Source organism: Artemia franciscana, chromosome 2 (assembly GCF_032884065.1).
Source record: "Artemia franciscana chromosome 2, ASM3288406v1, whole genome shotgun sequence".
NCBI lineage: Eukaryota > Metazoa > Arthropoda > Branchiopoda > Anostraca > Artemiidae > Artemia > Artemia franciscana.
In genome coordinates this window covers 53,349,040-53,372,915 of record NC_088864.1, presented here as the reverse complement: position 1 = coordinate 53,372,915, position 23,876 = coordinate 53,349,040, and the positions used below count along the sequence as shown (strand labels likewise).

The 23,876-nt window shown below is 33.8% G+C and overlaps 1 protein-coding gene across 3 annotated transcripts in view; it reads left to right on the top strand.

Moving 5' to 3' along the window:
- Nucleotides 1–686: 686 nt before the first annotated feature.
- Nucleotides 687–23,876, top strand: part of LOC136043600 (neuropeptides capa receptor-like) — a 108,872-nt gene continuing 85,682 nt past the window's right edge. For 2 of the 3 annotated variants that reach the window (XM_065728516.1, XM_065728510.1), the window contains exons 1-3: nucleotides 687–839; nucleotides 12,838–13,366; nucleotides 16,675–16,765. In XM_065728516.1, coding sequence (XP_065584588.1) covers nucleotides 13,063–13,366; nucleotides 16,675–16,765 — 395 coding nt within the window. In that variant the 5' untranslated portion in view covers nucleotides 687–839; nucleotides 12,838–13,062. The remainder of the gene's footprint in view (nucleotides 840–12,837; nucleotides 13,367–16,674; nucleotides 16,766–23,876) is intronic. The other variant, XM_065728522.1, reaches the window with a different exon arrangement.

Sequence of the window (23,876 nt, the reverse complement as noted above, 5' to 3'; positions counted from 1 at the left end):
TGAATTATATTACCTGTATTATCGAATTTATCTGTTTTGATATATTATACCCCCCCCCCTCCCCGGCACATTGTCTACCCAAACCCCCAAACTTATTTAATGACGGGCATAAAAAAGCTTATTAATTAATTTAGGATATTATTGGAAAAAAAAAACCCAACTCTATTTTCAACAAACTCATTCCTTTTACAATTAGCCCAGCAGCAATTATCCCAAGAACTTTACCTTTCTATTAATCATATTTTCAATCAGTCAATTTATTTAAAAAATTAGAAAAAAAAAGAAAAAAAAACGTAAGACAAAGCTGTTAACACAATCATCCAACGCAAGGATCTGTGGCTTGGTAAAGCAACTGGGCTACAATCCACAGTTGCTTACCGAGAAGAAGCAGAAATGATTTAATTGCTTTGAATTTTTTTCAAAAAAGGAGAAAATACTTCTAAAAAAAATTTACATGAAATGAAGCCTTTGCCAAGACAGTTAATCGCCTTAAAAATAATTAATCGGCTTTGTTTTTTCGAGTTTCACCGGAACATCGAATTTTTAATCTACCGTCATTGCTTTTTTTTTAATACGCTAGCTGGAATAAAAGTTTCAAAATAAGCTGTAGCTGGAGATAGGATACAAAATATAACCGTTCCCGAGTGTTTCCATATACCCTGCATTAGCAAGTCTCCGAAAATAAAGAAACATTACTAGCTTCCAAGTTTCTCTCAGTTCCAATGTGGCGTTAAACTGATGGGATCTTTTTATGAACTTGTGTAGCCTTGTGTAGCCTGATCATAGAGCAACTGTACAAGCGATACATAATTAATGGTATGAGTGCATAATTAAAATGGGTAAGTAATTACTACACCTTTCGGTCAATTCTCACTTCAATGAGACTATTTTTTTTATCTCCTGAACCGCAGTAAAATTTTTATGGATCAACAATTTTGTGGATTTTTCTACTATTTATGCATCGCCGTGTTCAAACCTAATAAATCGTATGAGAACGCAAAAATAAGATTTAAAGGTTATCCGAGCAAAAGTGTTTAGAATCTAAGTAAAAATAAATAAAAATTATTATAAAAAGTATTAAAAAGACATAGGAAGCAAAAAAGGGAGGTACCTAAACAGAACCAACAGGGAGCCATGCATGAAGCAAGTTCGAGGTAAAAATAACACAAATAGCAAGGAAAAAAAAAACAAAGGATGAAATAAATTAGAAAAGAACGAGGGTAATGTAGGCTGCCCGGTGTGGTAAAACCAAAGTACCATCAACTAAACAAATTATTAATGAATAAAAATATTTAGTCATCAAATAAAAGTGATATCTTTCACGGGAGTCTGTATGTTCAGAAACGGGCCAAAGAAGTGACTGAACGAAAAGGAGCGACAAGAATCACTAGAATCATAGGATAATTCGTTAGAAACTTCGAAATCGTAATATTTAGTATACAAATAACTGATTTTAGTAAAGAGATGAATAAAAATTATATTGTATACTTGAAAAAAACTAGCTTTATTTTGTACTCTTGTACTACAAAAGAACAATACAAGCAAGCCAATAAAATATATATAAACAAAACTACCCTTTCAACAACTGTAAATACTATAATCTGTTAATTAAAAGAAAAATGTTGGTTAATCGTTGGCGGTACTGAAAGTGGTAAATATTGAAAAACTACTTAGCCTACTTTAAAATCGTGAGTTGGACACCCCTGCACTTGTAAATTAAATAGCATTATAAGTCACTTTCGTTATATACGCTCTGATTTTGTGCATCACATGACACCATTAACTTGCCCAGCTTTCAACAGAACTAATTACAATTAATCGCAATAACTCATTTGCAATAATTGTAATTATTAATCGAAGAAATTGCATTTTATTGAACGCATTTTGGACATCAAAATGAAAACAAAGAAAAAAAAAGAAGAGTAATCAAAGAAGGCTCCTGATCGCATAGAACCTTCGGAAGCGAATCAAAAATATTGTTAGCTTACTATGATAATTAATTACACCAAGCATTTTTTATACCTAAAAGGACAAATTGCAGCCAATTAAGCTCTTAAGCACAATAAATGAATGATTAATTACAATTAGATCTAATAAGTGCTTTTGAATACAGCTTAATATTTGTAATTGCCTATTGAACGCCAAAAATTACAAAAATCGATTACAATAGGCTTATTGAACAGAGCTTATAACCCACTTACTACCACACGGTGTATATCTCTGAGTTCCACCTTTGCCTGCACACATGGTGTAGCTTCACCAAGCCAGGCTTGGTGAAATTAGAACACACTTCCACCAGGCTTGGCACAGTTCAGGATTGCATAGCATAGTTTCACCATTCATGGCACACTTTTGACACGCTTGGCAGGTGCCAACTGGTGTAGGTGATTCCTGAGAGTGTGATATTAAAGCAAGTACTATTTTTATACTACCAAACATATAAACCACCTGGAAGGACCCCGGGTATGCATTCCCCACTCCTAGAAACCAAGAAGGCCATAACAAATTAGAATGGAAGTGAAAAATGATTCCGTTTAAATTTTGATGAGAACAAAACTTCCAGTTTCCACCCCCCCCCCTCCTTCAAAAATTTCTTGGCAGAGCCACGGCTGTCAATTGAAACAGAGGATAGATAGATAAAACCGCTGTCTGAGATAGCAGGGTGCAATAATTAAGCCTCTTAAAATCCAATATAAAGTCTGATTTTCAAAATTGAAAGGTGGTGATCATCAGAATTGAATATGATTGACAAATATTTGACTATTAGCTGAAGTCAAGCAGAGATTGTTTGTCTCTCAGCGTGAAGAATGCATTATTTTTGACAGGGTGATTTATCTTTCTATCGCCTTATTTCAATAGTCGTCATGCGTGAGGGAATCTTTGGTATTTGTTGGGGGATGGATAATAAATGACAAAGATCCTATTGATTGTTTTTTCTAATAATATAAATAAACGTATCAGCTTGCGAGAATGGAGAGAATGGGGTAATAAATATTATCATAATTTGAAACAACTCCTGGAAGACTAACCCATTAGTAACATCATTGGCCACCTATCAATGAAATCCACGCTATAGAAGGTATATTACTTTTCCTTCTAAAATGTTTGGATAAACGGAGGAGTGAGTGCCATAGAACAAAACAAGGGTTAAAAAATAAACAATATGTAATTGTCAATAGATTCTTATTTTGTCATACATCCTAATGCTAGTTATTCTACCTAAAATTCATAAAAATGCGGATATACTAATACAAGTCGATGTAAATCAAATTAAACGTGCTTACAAACTAATAGGCTTAAAGTGAAGTATACCTTTTTTTTATTTGCAGTTCAAAAATCCAAAATGGCTTGCATAATACCTTCAATTCAGGAGGGGATACATAGGGAGGGGATGTATTTGCCAAAATCTAGGGGAGGATGGGGCATTTTTATGTGCAATTTTGTCAATGAAGGTACCCTAAAAAGGTATTATTAAAAATGCAGGGGGGTGGTGATGGTTAAAACTATGTAAATTCTAGACGACAGAAATTAGATGAAATTAAAAATGATCACAAGCCTTTGTAGCCTCTTGCGACAGTACAGCCTGAAAACTCAATGCTGAAAAGTATTTTTTATAGAATTTTGATTCATTTAAACGGTATTTGAATCACTTATTTATATTAATTTCTATGATAAGCTTCTTTCTTTCTAATACAGACAAAATAGTTTTAAAATTATCCTATTTTTCGCATAATTTAATGCTCTATAGAAACGCGTTTAAATATTGAGTAACTATGGAGCTGACTTTTCCAAAAAGAGGCAAGAAACTGAAGCAAATTTCAGTTTTGCATTCTGAAAATTTTAAGAAGTATGTTAGATACATACTTGATTAATTGAACATTATTTTACAAAAAAAAGTATGGGGGAAACTTTAAGAAATTTGAAGTATTTCGCAACGTAAAATAAAAAAAGGACAAAATCTTTAGTCCTTGGGGATAAATTCACCCCTATTTAATCGTAAAACTGGGTCTCCACATAGATTGAAATATTTTGCCTTATTTTTCCATCGAATATACTTTTGATTATTACTCTAGAGTCTTCCTATTACTTCTATGAACCCAACTAAACCCAACAACTAAAATGGCTATTAAATTTTTTATATTTCTTTTTTTTTCATTTGACCCAGCTCACATTAAATAAAAAAATAAGTTTTTTTTTAAATCAAAGTGTAGATCAACATTAAAGCTCAAAACGAACAAAAATTATTCTGTATATGAAGGGATTGCCGCTATCCTAAATACATTGAAAAAAGCTTTTTATTCTAATGAAAAGACCCCTGGGTTTCAGGAGCCGTTCTTAAGAAATTATGACAAACAGTTAAACTTTATGTAAAATTCTTTCTCCTCACGGGAAACTCCTCTGTGGAAATTTGCTCCCACGTAGAATATAATCCTTTTCTCTGTTAAATTTACTTCGGACAATTGTCTCCTCGCTGAAAAACCTCCTCGTCGTAAAGTTCCTTGCGGACGATTCAGCTTGAAACATTTTCATCAACATAGTTTAATTTGAAAAACAATTTAATTTCCAATCAAATTCCCAATCACTTCGGAACCCCCCCCCCTTTCTTGGAAATGTTTTTCCCGAAAATCCCAACACACTGAAGATAGCCCCCAGACAATTCCCCTTTAATAGTCTCCATATGTAAAATTCAGTCGGAAAAGAGGAAAAAAGACAAGTAAGAAGAATTTCATATAAGAATTCTGTCTAAGCCCATCCTTGTAAGTTTTAACCGCGAAAGTTCACTCCCAGAAATTTTCTTCCCCAAGGAAATTCCCTCCATGGTAACCCAGCCCAAACACAATAATCCTCCCTCCCGAAAATTGTCTGTATACTTCCCTTTAGCAGGTACTATACGTAAACAATGGGCAATTTTCATAGCTTACAGCCCTCTCCCAATGGGCTGTGGGGGTCATGTTACCCCTAGAGGCATAGTTATTGGATATTTTAACTCTGTTGAGCAAAAGTGAGATTTTTATTCAACGACCTTGGAGAAAGAAGTGGCGTGCGAGAGGGTCTAGTTACCCTTCAATCTTTTTGGTCACTTAAAAAGGGCCCTACAACTTTTAATTTCCGTTCGAATGTAACCTCTTCCGATCTTCTAGGACCATTATTTCTACACAATCACCCATATGAAAAAAACAAAAACAAATAAACACGCATCCGTGATCTTTCTTCTGGCAAAAAATGTAAAATTTCACATTTTTGTGTGTAACATTGAAACTTCTATAGTCGGGTGGCCTGATACGTTGAATCTGATGGTGTGATCCTCATTAAAATTTCTTGACTTTTAGGTATATTTCTCCCCTTTTTTAAAGATCAGGCAAATATTACCAGGCTCTTAACATTTGATGGGTAACACTAAATTCGAAAATTGTTATATATTTGGAATCAGCATATTAACTTTATTCTTTTGATGTGTCTATCGATTCCCTTTTTTAAGAGCTCGTTTGCTATTTCATCGACAAAGCACACATGATATAGCCCGTACCCTCTTTAAATTTTTACAGTTTTTTGGTACTTGTGTATTATACGAGAAACACTCGAAAATTTGGATCACAAACATGAGACAAAACCCGTTTGTCACGGTGTTAATTCTTGACAATTAGCTTTGGTTCGCTGGGAAAATGCATTGTAGCAATGTTTAATTAAATATTTAGTTGGTATCCTGGTTAGGTTAGGTTAAGTTTAGGTTAGTTAGTTTAAGTTTAGTTTAAGTTTTTAAAGTTTAAGTTTTAGTTTAAGTTTAGTTAGGTTAAGTTTAGGTTAGGTCCTGGTTAAGTTAGGTTAGTTTAGGTTACGTATTTAATATAATACACTCTTGGCGGCACCCCTTCCATAATTATTTGTTGTAGTTTTCCCAATTTTGCTAATAAAGTATTATATTTTCATCACATTTTTTTTTATTTCACCAGAATTAACCTAAATTCAAAAAACTTCTCGAGTATTTCTCGTATAATACACAAGTACCAATTTTTCGTATATATAATGATATCAGTGGCATCACTCCTTTGTTTGCCGGGTTTCCTCAAACTTATCCATTTTCTAAAATTTTGCCCCCCCCCCCTCCTGAAATTTTGCGACATGTATACAAGTAACTAGTTGAAGTATTCTTATCAGTGCTCCTCAGCTCATATTACGAATACCATACCAAATTGAATCGTAAGTTTCAAAGTTTCTTCGGCCGAATAATCAAACAGTTCGTGGTAACGAACTGTAGTAAGGAGCGACCCGGCTCAATAGTAACCAAAACTCTAAAAAATGGAATTTTGATACCAATACCTACATCAAAAGAATCGCATTTTAATGCTGAATTTAAATATATAAGTTTCATCAAGTTTAGTCTTACCCTTCAAAAGTTACGAGCCTGAGAAAATTTGCGTTATTTTAGAAAATAGGGGGAAACGCCCCCTAGAAGTCATAGAATCTTAACGAAAATCACACCATCAGATTCAGCGTATCAGAGAACCCTACTGTAGAAGTTTCAAGCTCCTATCTACAAAAATGTGGAATTTTGTATTTTTTGCCAGAAGGCAGATCACGGATGCGTGTTTATTTGTTTTTTTTTTGTTTTTTTTTCCCCAGGGGTGATCGTATCGACCCAGTTGTCCTAGAATGTTGCAAGAGGGCTCATTCTGACGGAAATGAAAAGTTCTAGTGCCCTTTTTAAGTGACCAAAAGAATTGGGGGGCACCTAGGCCCCCTCCCACGCTAATTATTTTACCAAAGTCAACGGATCAAAATTCTGAGATAGCCATTTTATTCAGCGTAGTCGAAAAACCTTATAACTATGTCTTTGGGGACGACTCACTCCCCCACAGTCCCCATGGGAGGGGCAACAAGTTACAAACTTTGACCAATGCTTACATATAGTAATGGTTATTGGGAAGTATACAGGCGTTTTCAGGAGGATTTTTTTGGTTGGGGGAGGGGTTGAGAAGAGGGGGATATGCTGGGGGAACTTTCCATCGATAATTTGTCATGGGGGAAGAAAATCTCCATGAAGGGAGCGCAGGATTTACTAGCATTATTTAAAAACATAATGAAAAAATAAATATGAAAAAATCTTTCAGCTGGAAGTAAGGAACAGCATTAAAATTTAAAACAAACAGAAATTATTAGCCATTTGAGGGGCTCACCTCCTCCTAATACCTCGCTCTTTACGTTAAAGTATTTTTAGTAATTTCAACTATTTATCCTACGGCTTTTGTGATTCTGGGGTCATTCTTAATGAATTGGGACAAAATTTAAGCTTTAGTGTAAAGAGCGAGGATCTGACAAGGGGGCGAACCCCCTCATATATGTAATAAAAATATGAGAATACAAAAGTTCTTTACGTAAGCTAATTTATAAGTTACGTAAATCTTTTACTAATAAAAATATTCGTAAAAAATTAAAAGTTCTAGTTGCCTTTTTAATTAACCAAAAAATCGGAGGGCAACTAGGCTTCCTCCCCCGCTCTTTTTTTCTCAAAATCATTCGATCAAAATTATGAGAGAAAAAAATCGGAGGGCAACTAGGCTTCCTCCCCCGCTCTTTTTTTCTCAAAATCATTCGATCAAAATTATGAGAGAGCCATTTAGCCAAAAAAAAAAAAAAAAATACAAACTTCGTTTTAATTATTCCTCTGCGGAGAGCCAAAATCAAAACATGCATTGATTTAAAAACGTTCAGAAATTAAATAAAAAAAACAAGTTTTTTTAACTGAAGGTAAGGAGCGATATTAAAACTTAAAACGAACAGAAATTACTTCGCATATGAAAGAGGCTGCTTCCTCATCAACGCCCCGCTCTTTACGCTAAAGTTTTTTACTGTTTTAAAAAGAAGAATTGAGAGAAAGAGTCAAACTTTAGCGTAAAGAGCGGGGCGTTGATGAGGAAGCAGCCTCTTTCATATACGAAGTAATTTCTGTTCGTTTTAAGTTTTAATGTCGCTCCTTACTTTCAGTTAAAAAAACTTGTTTTTTTTTATTTAATATGAACAAAAAATCATCACCTTTGTATGCTTTCGTACAAAAATAAAAGAAAAAAGGCAAAATTTGACACAAGAGAACCTTGAATTATCTATAAAGAAAATCGAGGAGTGGTGTCCAGACTTCTGTCAAATTGTACATTAATTTCGTCCATTAACTACTCCCCTGACAATTGATTATTGGCAGGAATACACTGAAGTTTACTTAAAAAGGCAACTAGAACTTTTAATTTTTTACAAATGTTTTTATTAGTAAAAGATATACATAACTTACAAATTAGCTTACGTAACGAACTTCTGTATTCTCATGTTTTTATTACGTTTATGAAGGGGTTCACCCCCTCGTCAGTACCTCGCTCTTTACACTAAAGCTTAAATTTTGTCCCAATTTCTTAAGAATGACTGATATAATGATATCAGTGGCATCACTCCTTTGTTTGCCGGGTTTCCTCAAACTTATCCATTTTCTAAAATTTTGCCCCCCCCCCTCCTGAAATTTTGCGACATGTATACAAGTAACTAGTTGAAGTATTCTTATCAGTGCTCCTCAGCTCATATTACGAATACCATACCAAATTGAATCGTAAGTTTCAAAGTTTCTTCGGCCGAATAATTTGAACAAAAAATCATCACCTTTGTATGCTTTCGTACAAAAATAAAAGAAAAAAAGCAAAATTTGACACAAGAGAACCTTGAATTATCTATAAAGAAAATCGAGGAGTGGTGTCCAGACTTCTGTCAAATTGTACATTAATTTCGTCCATTAACTACTCCCCTGACAACTGATTATTGGCAGGAATATACTGAAGTTCGTTCCCGCAATCCCATGATGTAGCAAAAATATGTAGAAGTTGGGAGTCAAAAACATAAAACTTTTAATAGGCCAACAATAATCATCAATAAGAGGGGACCTCCTTCAATATAAAAAATAACCTTCTTTTCGCAAGATTTAGGATGGACACGCTGATAGCTAACCTTTCAAACTCTATTCCTTAGGGGAAATTTACCCAACAGACGGCTTTGTCGAAGTTATAACGTGAGGATTATTTCCAATGCATATGTTCTTATTTTTGAACAATCAGAAGCTGCACGCGACAGACTGCATCAAGTTCACACAAATTCTGAATTCAATGTCGATTAATGGAAAATCCCAAGTTTCTCACTACTTCATTTTCTGACATTGGTTATGTTTCCAAGGGTATCTAAGGTCAATTTACGTTTGAATCTTAATGTTTTTTATTTTTTTTTCATAATGTAACCTGTGACTGGATAATGTGACGCTAGAACTATTCCTCCTGGAAACTATACCCGGCGGAAAATTCGCCTCCCCTGAAAAAACTTCCACTGGGAAACTCCCCCAGGAAAATCCTCCCCACAGAAAACTTCCCCTTTTCGGCAAAAACCACCCACATGCAAAATTGAGCAGCCAAAGAGAAAGTATGACAAGAAATAAAAACAATGAAGAAAAAAAGATGTTTTGAATATTTTGCCTATGCTCCAAAATTTATGCAGAATGTATGATGCAGAAATTTCCTTTTGGATTTTACTGAAAGGCCGGTCATTCTTACCGACAAATTTTTCTGGCATTGCCATTAAGATAAATTCATTTTTTCGCATTTTACCGACAGATACTGATCTTAGTTTATTGATGTCACGTCACATTCTTCCATCACCTTATTTGCCCTAATAAAAAAATTGAGTCGGCAAAACAGTGGCGCGAGGACATAATACCTGTTTATCCCTTGTGATAAAAAACACGTCCACTAGGCATACACCACAAGTTTTTCCCGTCTGAAATGCCTTTACTTGTATGGACTACGTGACTTCCCAAGAACAAATGTGCAATCATGCATCATTACTTCCTCTACAACTGGGAAGTTCAATATATAGTTTTTTTTTATACCTTTTGAATCGATTTGCTATCTCAGAATTTTCCATCGATAGTAATTGGGTCCTTCATGGGGCAAAATCCTTGTTTGGTGCCACAAAATGGCAGATAACATAACTTTCTCGTAGCAAAATCTCTTTGGTCACTTTAGAAAGTTTTTTTCCGATTTCTTAGGACAATCGGTTGTTAGGGTCACCTCATAAAACCCAAAAAAGAAACAAAACACTCCTTTATAAGAGTGTGTAATATCTCCACAGTGAGGTTTTCTCTAATGTGCTGAATATAATGGTGTTATTTTCATTAAGATCACTTGCCTCTTTTCGAATTTTCCCCCATATTAAAAAAAATTCGTATCTTCTCAGGCTCGTAGCGTTGGACGTATAACAGTAAACTTAATGAGTTTCACATATTTGAAGTCAGCGTAAAGGTCAAATTCGTTTTGTGTATTATTATCAAAATTCTTTTTTTAGGGTTTTGGTCTTTATTGACTCGAGTTGCCCCTTACTTACGTTCGTTTCCACAAGCTGTTTGATTTTACACTATATATTCTACATCCATTTTGGAATATAGATGGAATATTCCAGAATTTCATCATTTCTTGGCTATTTTTAGTTGCCAGAATTTCCCGGGGTAATTATCCAGGTGATTTTCAGTATGCGTAATTTTTCGGGCGAGCATTTTTCGATGGGGAATGATTTTCTGGGGGTATTTTCTGCGGGTGAGTTTTCCGAAGAAACAATTTCCAGGGGAAATTTACCGGACCCCAGAATTATACGGGAATTATTGAAAATAAAGAAACTTTCCAAAAAAGAAGTTTTTTGAAAGAAAAATGAAGAGCTGCATAACACCAGAGACCAGCAAAACTAAAGTAAAATAAAATTCAAATCTGTCCAGAACAAAAATCGATGTCAATGAATAAATGAGATCCAAAAGGAACGAAAATGACAATGAATAATCGAGTCAAGCTTAAAATAAACAAGAATTACCACACTTAGGAACAAAGCTAATTTCTAAGCCTTCTAAGACCTGAACGTCATTTACGCTTTACTTTAAGATGTTTTTATTTCGGGCAGTGTTTTTTTGTGTTTATCATAACTTTAAAGAAATAAATAATATATAAGGAAAAGTTTTTAGAAAAGGACTAGAAGGAGGAAAATAGATTTTTGGGTTTTAAAGAATATTTTTGATATATATCAAAATTTTAGGAGTATTTTGAATATTCTGAACTCTTTTACTCAAGCTTGTAAAAATTTCCTAAAAAGTTAAACGTGACGCGTATTTTCAGTCAACTACCTATTGATATTTTTTAAATATTTAAAGAATTATCATAGAAGCATAGTTTTATAAATGCAGTGGATGACAAATTCACATTATTTATGTAAAATGACCACCATAATGACCAAGATCAAAGGTGACTTATGAAAGCTGACTGACTTTTTAGCATACAATAACATTCATTTCTGGACGTCTGAGCAATTTTTTATTTAACAAAGTTATAAAAGAAAAAGTCTTTAAAATAAATTTTGAATATATTATTGTCCAAACGTGCTTTAGAAGTCTCATGCATGTTGAAATTCATTGCATGATTTCCATCGAGACCACACTCCTTATTGGGGGAGTTCAATTTCCATATCCGAAATTATTTATATTTTTACATTTTGCAAAAAATAATAAATTTTCCATCTGTAGTTACAATTTGTTACAACAAATTGTTTGATTTAGGGCTCTCTTAAATTTGAGACATGCAAGTACTCCCTTGTTCAACGCTTTTTTTATCTTTGTTCCCAAGATTCCCAAGGTGAGTTCTTCTGAAAAAAATCACGAACACACTCTATGAACACCAGAAGGCGAAGTCCAGGGCATCAATGCTCCATGGGCAATAACAAGGCATCAATAGTGTAAATAATAATCGAAGTGTGAAATTCCTATTTAGTTTCGGTTAAAAAAAAAGCTCCTTGTCACACTTTTCCCTTTCCCTCCTGGGAAACTTTCTCATGCTCATTATTTTTGCTGGGTAAGCTTAAATTTTATGAGTTTTGCATATTTAGGGATCACCATTAAAGCTAATTTTGTTGCGTATAAATAATATGTATAACAAACTTTTAGAATTTCGCTTACTATTCGTTCAAGTCAGTCCTGACTCACAATTGGTTGGGACGAACTGTTTGATCGGAACGGACTTTCAAGTGTTTTTTCAGCACTAATCGCAAAAGCACCAATCGCTTTAGCACCAATCGCTAAAGTTTAACATGGTTGCCACCAAGAAAGGACTGGTGGGGCAATGGTCCCCCTTGATGAAAACAAAGACAATAAAAGATTTACATTCATATCCTGTGTATTTGCCTCCCCCTGTCCTTGGATCAATTTATGAGCAAGTTGCTTTCGTTTTAAAGAAGATATTATTCTTATTAACACATGGAACATGCTTTCACGTATCATAACGACGTCCATTCATTGAACCCCCTGGTAAAATTTATCCAGTGGGAACAGGACCTTGCAGAAGATCCCTACAAAAGAACCAAGGCATATCGTGGTGTATAGAATTTTCAATTCCCAACTATAATCTTTAATTTATTTTATTTTTTCTTTAATATACAATTAATTTTTTTTCTCAATTTAGGTAAGGCTAGTCAACATCGATTTAATAATTGAAGGTACCATACAAAATGATTCTCCTTCTGTATTCATTGATATCTTGTGCGTTTGCCTCCCATTGTCCTTGGATCAATTTATGACGAAGTTGCTTTCGTTTTAATGAAGATGTTACTTTTATTAACACGTGTAACCTGCTTTCACTTATCATAACCACGTCCATTGTAAAAGATCCTTGCAAAAGAACCAATTAACCTGCATATCGTGGTGTATAAGATTTTCAATTCCCAACTATAATTTTTAATTTATTGTTTTTTCTTTAACATATAATTGATTTTTTTTCAATTTAGACAAGGCTAGTCAACATCGACTGAGGAATTGAAGGTACCAGACAAAGTGATGCTCCTTCCGTATTCACAAATTTGGCCTCATTGCCAAATCGCTATTTAATTTGTATGTCAAATATGCATGCTATTTCAATGAATTAACTGTATAATCTTGGACTACGAGAAAAACTGGTATCTAAGACCACAACAGTGAAAACAAGCTGAAGTAGGCCTATTTTCAACAACGAAATGGAGGAGAGTGACGAATACTTCCTCGACAATTATACGGACTATAGTGACCCATGCAATTGTACATTAAAAAGCAATACTACTGACGATATTTATGAGTTTTTGGAATGTTGTCTCATGCCACGAAGAATACAAACAGCAATTCTAATACCGGTGACAGTTGTTTATGTTGTGATATTTATTTGTGGCATGCTTGGAAATATTTCTGTATGTGTTGTCATTATCAAAAGCAGTTCTTTGCACACAGCAACCAATTTCTACCTGTTCTCGCTTGCGATTTCGGATCTGATGCTTTTGCTTTTTGGTAAGTTCACTTTATTCTCCTCAAACCGAAGGATGTTAGGTCACAAAAATATCAGAGTTAAATGAGACCAAAATTATTAATAACAAAACAAAGACTATGTGTTATCCAAATTTACCATTATTGGCTAGATTTACCTGGATATGAGCGTCAAGCGAGATCCGACATCACTGTCGAAATGAAACCAAAATTAACAACAACAAGACAAGATTGTCTTGATGATTGAATTTCATGTAGTATAACCATCTTGCAAAACTGACTGTTGATGGCTAGACTCACCAGAATGGTTAATTTACTAAAAAAATATTATTTTACGCTAAAAACTAACAAAGGACATTTTTGTTTTTGTTTATTCACCACAAATAGCAAAGACTGCGTTTCTGATGAACTTTCAAGTAATCATTAACGTAACAATATTGTCAAAATTTACTATTGTTGTCCCTGAAGACTAAAAGTGGAATTTTTATTTTACTTTATTCACTATAAAAATATTGTATTGTTGGTTAAGTTTCTAGACAATATTAATGCAACAACACTGTCAAAACACAATTCGTTCAATGGGGGTTAGTTACCCCAGACCTCTAGGCTGTGGAAAATGCCCATTATTCGTGTTTTCATTGAGAAATGTCTTTTTTGGTATTTTATTACTGAAAATTAAAAAAACAAACACAAAATTCTCCTCATACATTTTATCTCCTATCTCCTTATATTCTCGCTAACTGACGCTAAGTTAAAAAACAAATTTGGTAGAAGTTACCAGGATGATTAAATGACTGAGAGAAATTCCAGTCCAGAAACGAAATGAACATTGAAAAGAAATTTATCGAAACGGATTCGTCCACAGGATATTTTTTATGGGGGGGAGGGGGGCAAGTGCCCTATAGAAACAGTAATGCATAATTAGCAGTAGTTTTGTTGCACATAATGTGTTGTCTGTGTTGTCATTGTCAGAAGGAGAGAGGTTGAAGATGGTACAATTATCTTTTCTATTATGGTAATATATGTGCATTTTAAGTTTTTAACCGTAACCTAAGGGGATATCCGTTCACTCATTTCTATTTGAGAAGTATATTCTGAGCAGTTTCTTTTAATCTCGTTAAAAGCAATCGGCAAACGAAAATATTGCTTAATGAAAATTCTTATTAAATTTTGTTTTGTCTTACGTCCATATTAACGTTTCAATTAAAAACACAGAAAAAAGATAAAACTTAAATCAACCATACAGAACAGGCTTTCGCCCCAAAGTTAAGGCATTTATTCCATGAAAAGTAAATGTTACGCTTTTGAAAGACTGACTCCCACAGAATTTCAGGTACTGAGAACTCCATCTTTGTTTTTAGTAAGGTTTTTTATTCTCAGTGTCGTGTTCAAGACAGCTTTGTTACAATCTGTTTCTTTTTTTTTTTATTAACATAGACAAAAAATTTCAGACTATTTTTAAATACCATAAAGCCAAATTTATATCAAAATTACCTCTCTACCTTTCTTTTGCTATGCCTATTTCAACCACCCCCCCCCAAAAAAAAAACGAACAAATATAAAACAAGCTTCTTCAACAGTCTTACAAGGACATTTGACTTGCTTTTTAACAAAAAGCTGAAACTTACCGTTGAAGTTCATACCTTGATTTGTAAATTTGACAATGATTTTCTGATCAAGGTTGTTAAACTTATGAAAATCGCTTGCTTTTCAATGACACGAACAGTACAACTCATTAAAAATGACTCCACTAAGCATGTCCTGATCCTTGAATAGATCAAATAAAACAACAAGTTTTTTTTCAAATGAAATTAAGGAACAGCACTAAAACTTAAAACTAACAGAAATTATTACGTATAAGAGAGGGTTGCTCTTCCTCGACACCTTGCTCTTTGCGATACAGTTTTTTAATATACTTTATAAAAAAAAACTTCTTATTGTTCTAATTAAGCGAACATAGTGTTTCAGGAGTCATTGTTAAGGAATTGGGGAAAAATTTAAACTTTAAGGTAAAAAGCGAGGTGTTGAGGAACAGCAACCCTCCTAATATACGTAATCATTTCTGTTCTTTTAAGTTTTCATGCTGCTCTTCACTTTCAGTTGAAAATACTTGTTTTTTTTTAATTTTAATTTCTGATCATTTTTAAATAATGCCAGGCGATCTGGCTACACCTCTTCGGAAAAATCCCTCCCCCTTCACCCCAGACAGTTACACTTAACATCTCCACGCGTAAAATTGAGTCGACAAAGAGAAAGGAAGTCATAAGAAGAGTTTCATATAGGAATTCTAGAAAATTCCCCCAGCGTAAAATTTCCCCTGAAAAATCCACTCCCTCCCTAGGGAAATTTTCCTCCCCATGGAAAAATCCACCAGCAGAAAATTTGCCTTCCCCCACCCGAAGAATGCACGCATACTTCCCAATAACAAATACCATACGTAGACAGTGGGAAAATTTTGTAACTTAAAGACCTTTCCCCAGGAGTTGTTGGGGTTCTTGATATCTCCAAAGGCACAGTTATTCTACCTTTCAACTATGCTGAACAAAATGTCTATCAAAATTTTTTATCGGGCGGTTTTGAGAAAAATGTGCTTGGGAGGGGATCTAGTTGCCCTCCAATGTTTGCTGTCACTTAAAAAGAGAGCTAGAACTTATGATTTTCGTTTGAATGAGCCCTCTCACGATAATCTTGGACAATTCCGTCGATATGATCACTCCGGAAAAAAACACAACAAAAAACAAATAAACACGCATCCGTGATCTATCTTCTGGCAAAAAAAAGTACACAAAATTCTACATTTTTCGAGATAGGAGCTTCAAACCACTACAGCAATGTTCTCTGATACACTGAATCTGATGGTGTGATTTTGATTAGTGTTCTATGACTTCTAGGGGGGAGTTCTCATTTTTCAAAATAAGCCAAATTTTCTTAGGCTCCTAATCTTTAATGGGTAGAACTAACTTTATGAAACTTACATATTTGCAATCAACATAAAAATCGAATTTTTTGATATATCTATTGGAATCAAAATTCTTTCTTTTAGAGTTTCGGTTACTATTGAGACGGCTTGCTCATTAATTACAGTTCGTTACTACGAACTGTCTGATAAAGAGCTCCTAGATAATTAAAAAATGATACAAACATCCACCACTTTTATTCCCATCTGAAGTAGCTTTAATTGAACACACTCTCGTCGGGAAGTTCGATGTGATATAGCAGATAAAATACATTATAAGGGTAGTTTAGATGCTAATCACTGATGCTAAGGTTCCATTCAATACATTTTATCTTAAATAAACCTTTATTATAACTCTTCTTAATATTTTGGACAGGGTTACCGAGTGAATTGCACACATATTGGTATCAGTATCCATGGACACTTGGGGATACATTTTGCAAAGCGCGTGGCATGGTCGCAGAAATGTGAGCTATTTTTTTCTTTCTTTTTTCATTATTTTTTTTAGCTAGATATTAGTCAATATCAAATATATTTAAGAAAATTTACAATCTAATATGTGCCAAGGAATTATGAATATTAGATAAATATCTATAGTCTTAAAGATTCACTAGCATTTGATAAAAAAAAAAACACTAAAAATATAAAAATAATTACGAAACTAAAAATCGAGGGCGATCTGTTTCTTTTGTTTCGTTAGAGTTCACTTCAAATGGTTAGTGTTTTTGGCTCTTGTTTATTTATTTATCTTTTTGTGTTTGTCTTGAGTCCTCAGGACGGCTATACGGAGGTCCTTTCCGAAATAAGTGCTTTGCTTTTTCGCTTCGCTCTTTTTCAGTTTGTTGAAAATCACTCTTGTTTCTTCGTTCTGAACTATAATCAATGTGATCTTAGAATATATTACTTAAAAAAAAATAGTTTTTCTAACCGAAAGTAAGGAGCGACATTAAAACTTAAAACGAACAGAAATTACTCCGTATATGAAATGGGTTGTCCCCTCCGCAATCCCTCGCTCTTTATGCTAAAGCTTTTAATTGTTTTAAAAAGCAGAATCGTGGTAAAGAGTCAAACTTTAGCGTAAAGAGCAAAGGATTGCGGAGGGGACAACCCATTTCATATACGGAGTAATTTCTGTTCGTTTTAAGTTTTAATGTCGCTCCTTACTTTCGGTTAGAAAAACTTGTTTTTTTTATGTAATTTCTGAACAGTTTTGAATTAATACATGTTTGATTTTGGCTCTCCATACATAAATTATTAAAATGAAATTTACATTTTAATTCCTTTTTTGGCTAAATGGCTTTCCCTTAGTTCTGATCAGACGATTTTGAGAAATATGGGATGGGGAAGGAGGCCTAGTTGCCATGCAATTTTTCGGTTACACAAAAAGACAACTATAAATTTTAATTTTCAACAATTTTTTGATATTTCTCCAAGGAAAGATCCTCCCACATAGCCCCTTTCCCCTCAACCCCACCCCCAAAACCAAAAATAATCCCCTGAAAACGACTGTACCCTTCCCAATAACCATTATTATATGTAAACACTGGTCGAAGTTTGTAACTTGCAGCCCCTCCCCCAGGGACTGTGGGGGAGTAAGTCACTCCCGAAGACATGGTTATTATGGTTTTTGACTAAGCGGAACAAAATGGCTATCTCAAAATTTTGATCCATTGACTTTTGAGAAAAAATGAGCGTGGGAGGTGTCCTAGGTGCCCTCCAATTTTTTTGGTCACTTAAAAAGGGCACAAGAACTTTTCATTTCCGTTACAATGAGCCCTCTTGCAAAATTCTAGGACCACATGGTCGATACGATGACCCCTGGAAAAAAACAAAACAAAAAACAAATAAACACGCACCCGTGACTTGTCTTCTGGCAAAAAATACGAGATTCCACATTTCTTTAGATAGGAGCTTGAAAATTTTGGTATATGGTTCTCTGATGCGCTGAATGCGATGGTGTGATTTTCGTTAAGATTATGTGAATTTTAGGGGGTGTTTTCCCCTATTTTCTAAAATAAGACAAATTTTCTCAGGCTCGTAACTTTTGATTACAAAGACCAAATTTGATGAAACTTATATATTTAAAATCAGCATGAAAATCCGATTCTTTTGATGTATATTTTAGCATCAAAATTCCGTTATTTAGAGTTTCGTTTACTATTGAGCCGGGTCGCTCCCTACTATAGTTCGTTACCACGAACTGTCTGAAAAGAAAATAATTCGGTATTTCAGGGCTTCTGACATTATTACTCCTTTGCGGAAGTTAGGCTCGAAATTGGAAAAGGATTATATTTTTTCTCTGGGCCCCTTCCACCTCTTAGTTCGTTTATTTTCCTGTTAGTTTTCACCTGTTTTCGCTTTATAGTTGTGTTATCTCTTAGCAGTTCCTTCGTTAGTTGAGTTATTGTTGTGGTATATATGTTTTATCGCTCGTATAGTTGTGTTATTTTCTAATTATACTCCATAATAGAGAGGCTCCAAACACACAGCATTGTATATTAAACTCTGAATTTGACGTTTTTTTCTAATGTGACCAGATTCGTCCTGCGCCCTTTTCATTGAATTTTTATTCCCCCATGACATATTTCTCAAAGGAAAGATCCCCCCACATAGCCCCCTCCCCTCAACCCTGCCCCCAAAACCAAAAAAAAAACCCTGAAAACGTCTGTACACTTCCCAATAACCATTATTATATGTAAACACTGTTCGAAGTTTGTAACTTGCAGCCCCTCCCCCAGGGACTTTGGGGGAGTAAGTCATCCCCAAAGACATAGTTATTATGGGTTTCTACTATGCTGAACAAAATGGCTATCTCAAAACTTTGATCCGTTGACTTTGGGAGAAAAATGAGAGTGGGAGGGGGCCTAGATGCCCTCCAATTTTTTTGGTCACTTAAAAAGGGCACTAGAACTTTTCATTTCCGTTAGAATGAGTCCTCTTACGACATTCTAGGACCACTTGGTCCATACGATGACCCCTGGGGAAAAAAAACAAATAAATACGCACCCGTGATTTGTTTTCTGGAAAAAAATACAAAATTCCACATTTTTGCAGATAGGAGCTTAAAACTTCTACAGTAGGGTTCTCTGATACGCTGAATCTGATGGTGTCATTTTCGTTAAGATCCTACGACTTTTAGGGGATGTTTCCTCCTATTTTCCTAAATAAGGCAAATTTTCTCAGGCTCGTAACTTTTGATTGGTAAGACTAAACTTGATGAAACTTATATATTTAAAATCAGCATTAAAATGCGATTCTTTTGATGTAGCTATTGATATCAAAATTCAATTTTTTAGAGTTTTGGTTACTATTGAGCCGGATCGCTCCTTACTACAGTTCGTTACCACGAACTGTTTGATTAAATAAAAAAAGAAACAAGTCTTTTTAACTGAAACTAAGGAGCGATATTATTAAGGTAAATTTTTTTAGGCTCGTAACTTTTGATAGGTAAGACTAAACCTGATGAAACTTATATGTTTAAAATCAGCATAAAAATTTTACACTCTAAAAAGTAGCGTTTGGCTAGATGAAAGAGGTTCAATCAAAATCACCTTAAGGGGTTTGTGACGGAAGTGCGGCTAAATATGAGTTCAGGTTTCGGATCTGTTTGTGTAACTCATTAGAGAGCAAGTGGCTTCCTAAAAAAAGGCCAAACCAATTTATTTGGAAAGCGTAAAGGTGGCAATGAATTTCGACCAAACAGGCAGCAACCTACAAATAAATAAACTTTAATGGCTACTCTTTCCTCGAGAAAATAAAGGACTCCACAGTGAATACATTCAATGCTGAGGGTTCCTAATTACTTTTAATTTAGTTTAGTTTAGTTAGATGGTAGTTTAGCCCATCTTTACAGGTTTTTACTAGGTTTTGCGCAAGAGTTTGTTGGCGTTAAAGATTCCGAGGGTTATACCACTTATTTTTAATTCGTCATTTTCATTTTTGATTCGCTCTGATAATCGTTGTCACATGTCTTGCAACTGTATATTTTCTTGCGCTTCACTTTTAAGTTTTGACTCGTCGAAATTGTCGCTGCAGCTTATATTCTAAACGCACATTTATATGTTCTTCAATTTCGTTTTTCACTCGTTATAATTGTCGTCTTTTTACTAATAACCGAGATCCGTTGATTTTTGAATTTAAAAAAAGGGAATAGTTGTGGGAAAAGTCAAAGTCATGGCCGATTGTTTTCTTTGTTTTTCATTTTCGTTCATCATTACATATGATATTTTTTTTTTCAAGGTCTATATTATTCATTTCCACCCATGAATTTATACTTTTCGGGTTGTCCTCTTAATCTTGCCTCATTTGATGGTTTAGTTTGAGCAATTGTTAATTTACGTTTTTGACATCTAGGCATTATGAAACTGCTTAAAATGACATCTTTTTTCTTCACCTTCATTTTTGGTTCGTTCTGATTCTCGTTGTCGCATGGCTTGTAACCGTATGTTTCTTTCTTCTTAACTTTTGTTTTTGACTCGTTTTAATTTTCGCTGCCGCTTATCTCTAACCGTATATTTCTTAATTCTTCACTCTCGTTTTTGAGTCATTGTAAATGTCGTTTTGACGAGTATTCTAACTGCATATTGCCTTTTTCTTCATTTTCGTTTATCAATACTTTATATTTTTTTTTTTTTTAACGCCCTTTGCCTCAGCTGCATGGATTGGTCTTGTCACATCTGATGGTCTTGGCTATTCATCCATTTCAAATTCATACTTCTCAGGTCACCTTCTAGATCTTGTTATTTAACGGGCCAGTTTGTTTACTTTGAGCAATAGTTAATTTATAACCATAATCTTTAGGTATTTGGTATATATATATATATATATATATATATATATATATATATATATATATATATATATATATATATATATGTTTTAGTTCACTCAGGTTTTTCGCAAAGAGTCAATATTTGTGATTTGGTAAAATTTATCACATTTAGTTTACCTACTGCTGCTAAACAGAGGATTATATCAACAGGGTAAGCTTGTTTTGGTGTTACTTGGTTGTTCTAAATTTGTTAGTTTTTTTTTCATATGCATATATTTTGGGGGTGATACCTGACACGGGGATACCATAGGTATTCTGTGGTAGGCACAACACTTGACCGGGTAGAGAATTTAAAGTGCCGAAACCCTATAGGCAAGTGTATTCCCCTGATGAGCCCTTGTGTTGGGTTGTTGCCTCTGAATTATTTGTCTTTACTGTTTTTATTGTTTGGTAAATGACGACTTATACTTATTGACGACATGACTTCCTCTCCATGGATTATTCTTTATGGTTGATTGTGTATGGCTATGCTGTTTGACCTGTGTGATTGTATGGATGAGTAGGGTTAAGGCCTCATTCAAGTGATGGTCTATATTAATCACTATTTTAGGAAAACAGTCTTCCTTTTCTCCTTCTGTCTCCTTTTTTTTAATGTGATGTAGCATTGGTGATTTCTCTTTTCGTTATATTATTCCAGGTTTGAACCAGTGCTGGTGGAGAATTTTTTTTTTAGTTTTCTTCCCGACAGACCTTTACCCTGGTCCAGGTTTTTAATCTGATATTGTTAATTATTGGTGAGATGGCACTTATGCAAGTTTCATGTTTTTTCATGTTTTCATGAAACAACTTTTTTTTTCATGTTTATGTATTTATTGACCAATTGACCTTGGCATGTTTTTTGGACTTTGATTGTTGGATTTTGATTTGGATGTTGGTTTGATTTGGATTTAATTTCAAAAATTTTCAATGCAACAAAATACAAATATTAGCCTCGGAACTCGGAACGATTTTTTGAAAGTTAGTAAGTGTAAGAGTCGTTGTATTCTTTGCCAAGATTATTTTATCCCACGGACTTCTGTTAAGAATACATTGTTTAATAAAATTTGGCATGCAAGTCACGTGGTAATGTTAATTGTAAAACAACCGATGTAATTTACCTATTAGAATGTAATAAATGCTGCCTACAATATGTGGGGGAAACAACTAATAATATATATAAAAGATTTTCTGGCCACAAGACAGCAGTTAATAAAGAAAAAACTAATAACTATCTAGTTCAACATTGTAATAATGATACGTGTTCCATATCAGATATAACTGTCACAATTTTAGAAAATTTAGAGTTAGAAAATTTAAATAAAGAAAAGAAGAATAATAGACTACGTAAATAGGAGGATTTCTGGATCCATAATCTTGGTAAATCTTATCCTTTTGGGCTAAATGATCGTGTAGCAAAATATGGTGATATGTCTCATGTTGTTGTTAAATGTATTGATGGTTTTATGGATCATCCTTCTTTTACTTGTCCTACTAAACGTAAAAAACGATCGAGAGGACATAGGAAAAATAATAGAAAAATGAATTAGATTTACATATGCTTTCTATAGATTTATGCCAGCTACTTGAATCTAGGGGTATGATTTCTTTAATAAAATGTCTCAATAATTTATCCAAGAGGAACTGAATCAAAATTTTCTGGATTGTTAAGAATAATACAGCTCTTGAATATAATTTTAAAGTAATATGCGATACAATTTGCATTCTAACTAAAACGAAATTTATTTCAAAAAAGAAAATGATAAGATAGGTAATAAGGACAACAGATTATATTTACCTATTAATTTTACTTGTAAGCAGATTAAAGATATTAATTTACCTGAAATTTTAAATCAGCGGGATGTGAAACAGGCCCTTCCTAGTAATTTGAATTATAATGATAGTCCAGTTTTAACTTATAAATTTTCAAAAACTATCGGGCAAATGATTTTTAACTATAATTTAAAACTTAAAAGATTAGATAGTGATATAAATTGGAAACCGGTTTGTAATTGTAAGCAACTTGGCCCATTTGTAAATCCCACTTACAAACATGTTGTAACAGGAGACTTGTCAATAATAAAAGAAGATGATCTTCAAAATATAATGAATAAAGGGGCTACTTTCCGTCTTTCTCATCATCTGAAACCATCGAGTGTTCTTGATGGCTTGGAAAATGATTTTGATTTATTTATTGATAAGTGGTGTAAGAAAGAGATAAAAAATAAAGAGAGTTTTCAAAGTTGGAAGAGTTCAATTATTAGTAGAATACGAAATAAAATATATTCTAACTTAAAAAATAGTAGCACTAAATCATTATTTTATAATGCTAAGATAAAAGAAGCAATTGCTAATCTACAGAATGAATTTGTAATTGTGCCGGTGGATAAAGCTAATAATAATTTTGCCATAATTTGTCAGAGGCTGTATTGTGATAATTTAAAAAGGGAGTTATGCAAAACTAATGTTTACGAAAAGGTAAATTTAGAGGATGAGAATTTAATCGAAAAGACTGAAGAAATACTTTTTGAAAATTTTAATATTAAAATAGATGACAATGATAAAAAGTTCCTTTTCCTATATTGGACTGTATAATTTCATAAGAATCCCCCCAAACCACGGTTTATTGCTGGAGCCGCTAAATGTCCAACCCACATTGCTGCTGACCTCTCTTAAAAGAAATTATAAATAAACTTAAAACTTATTGTTCTGCTATTGAAAAATTTTCGAATTTTAATCCACATTTGAGTGTTAATAATTCACTGCAGGTG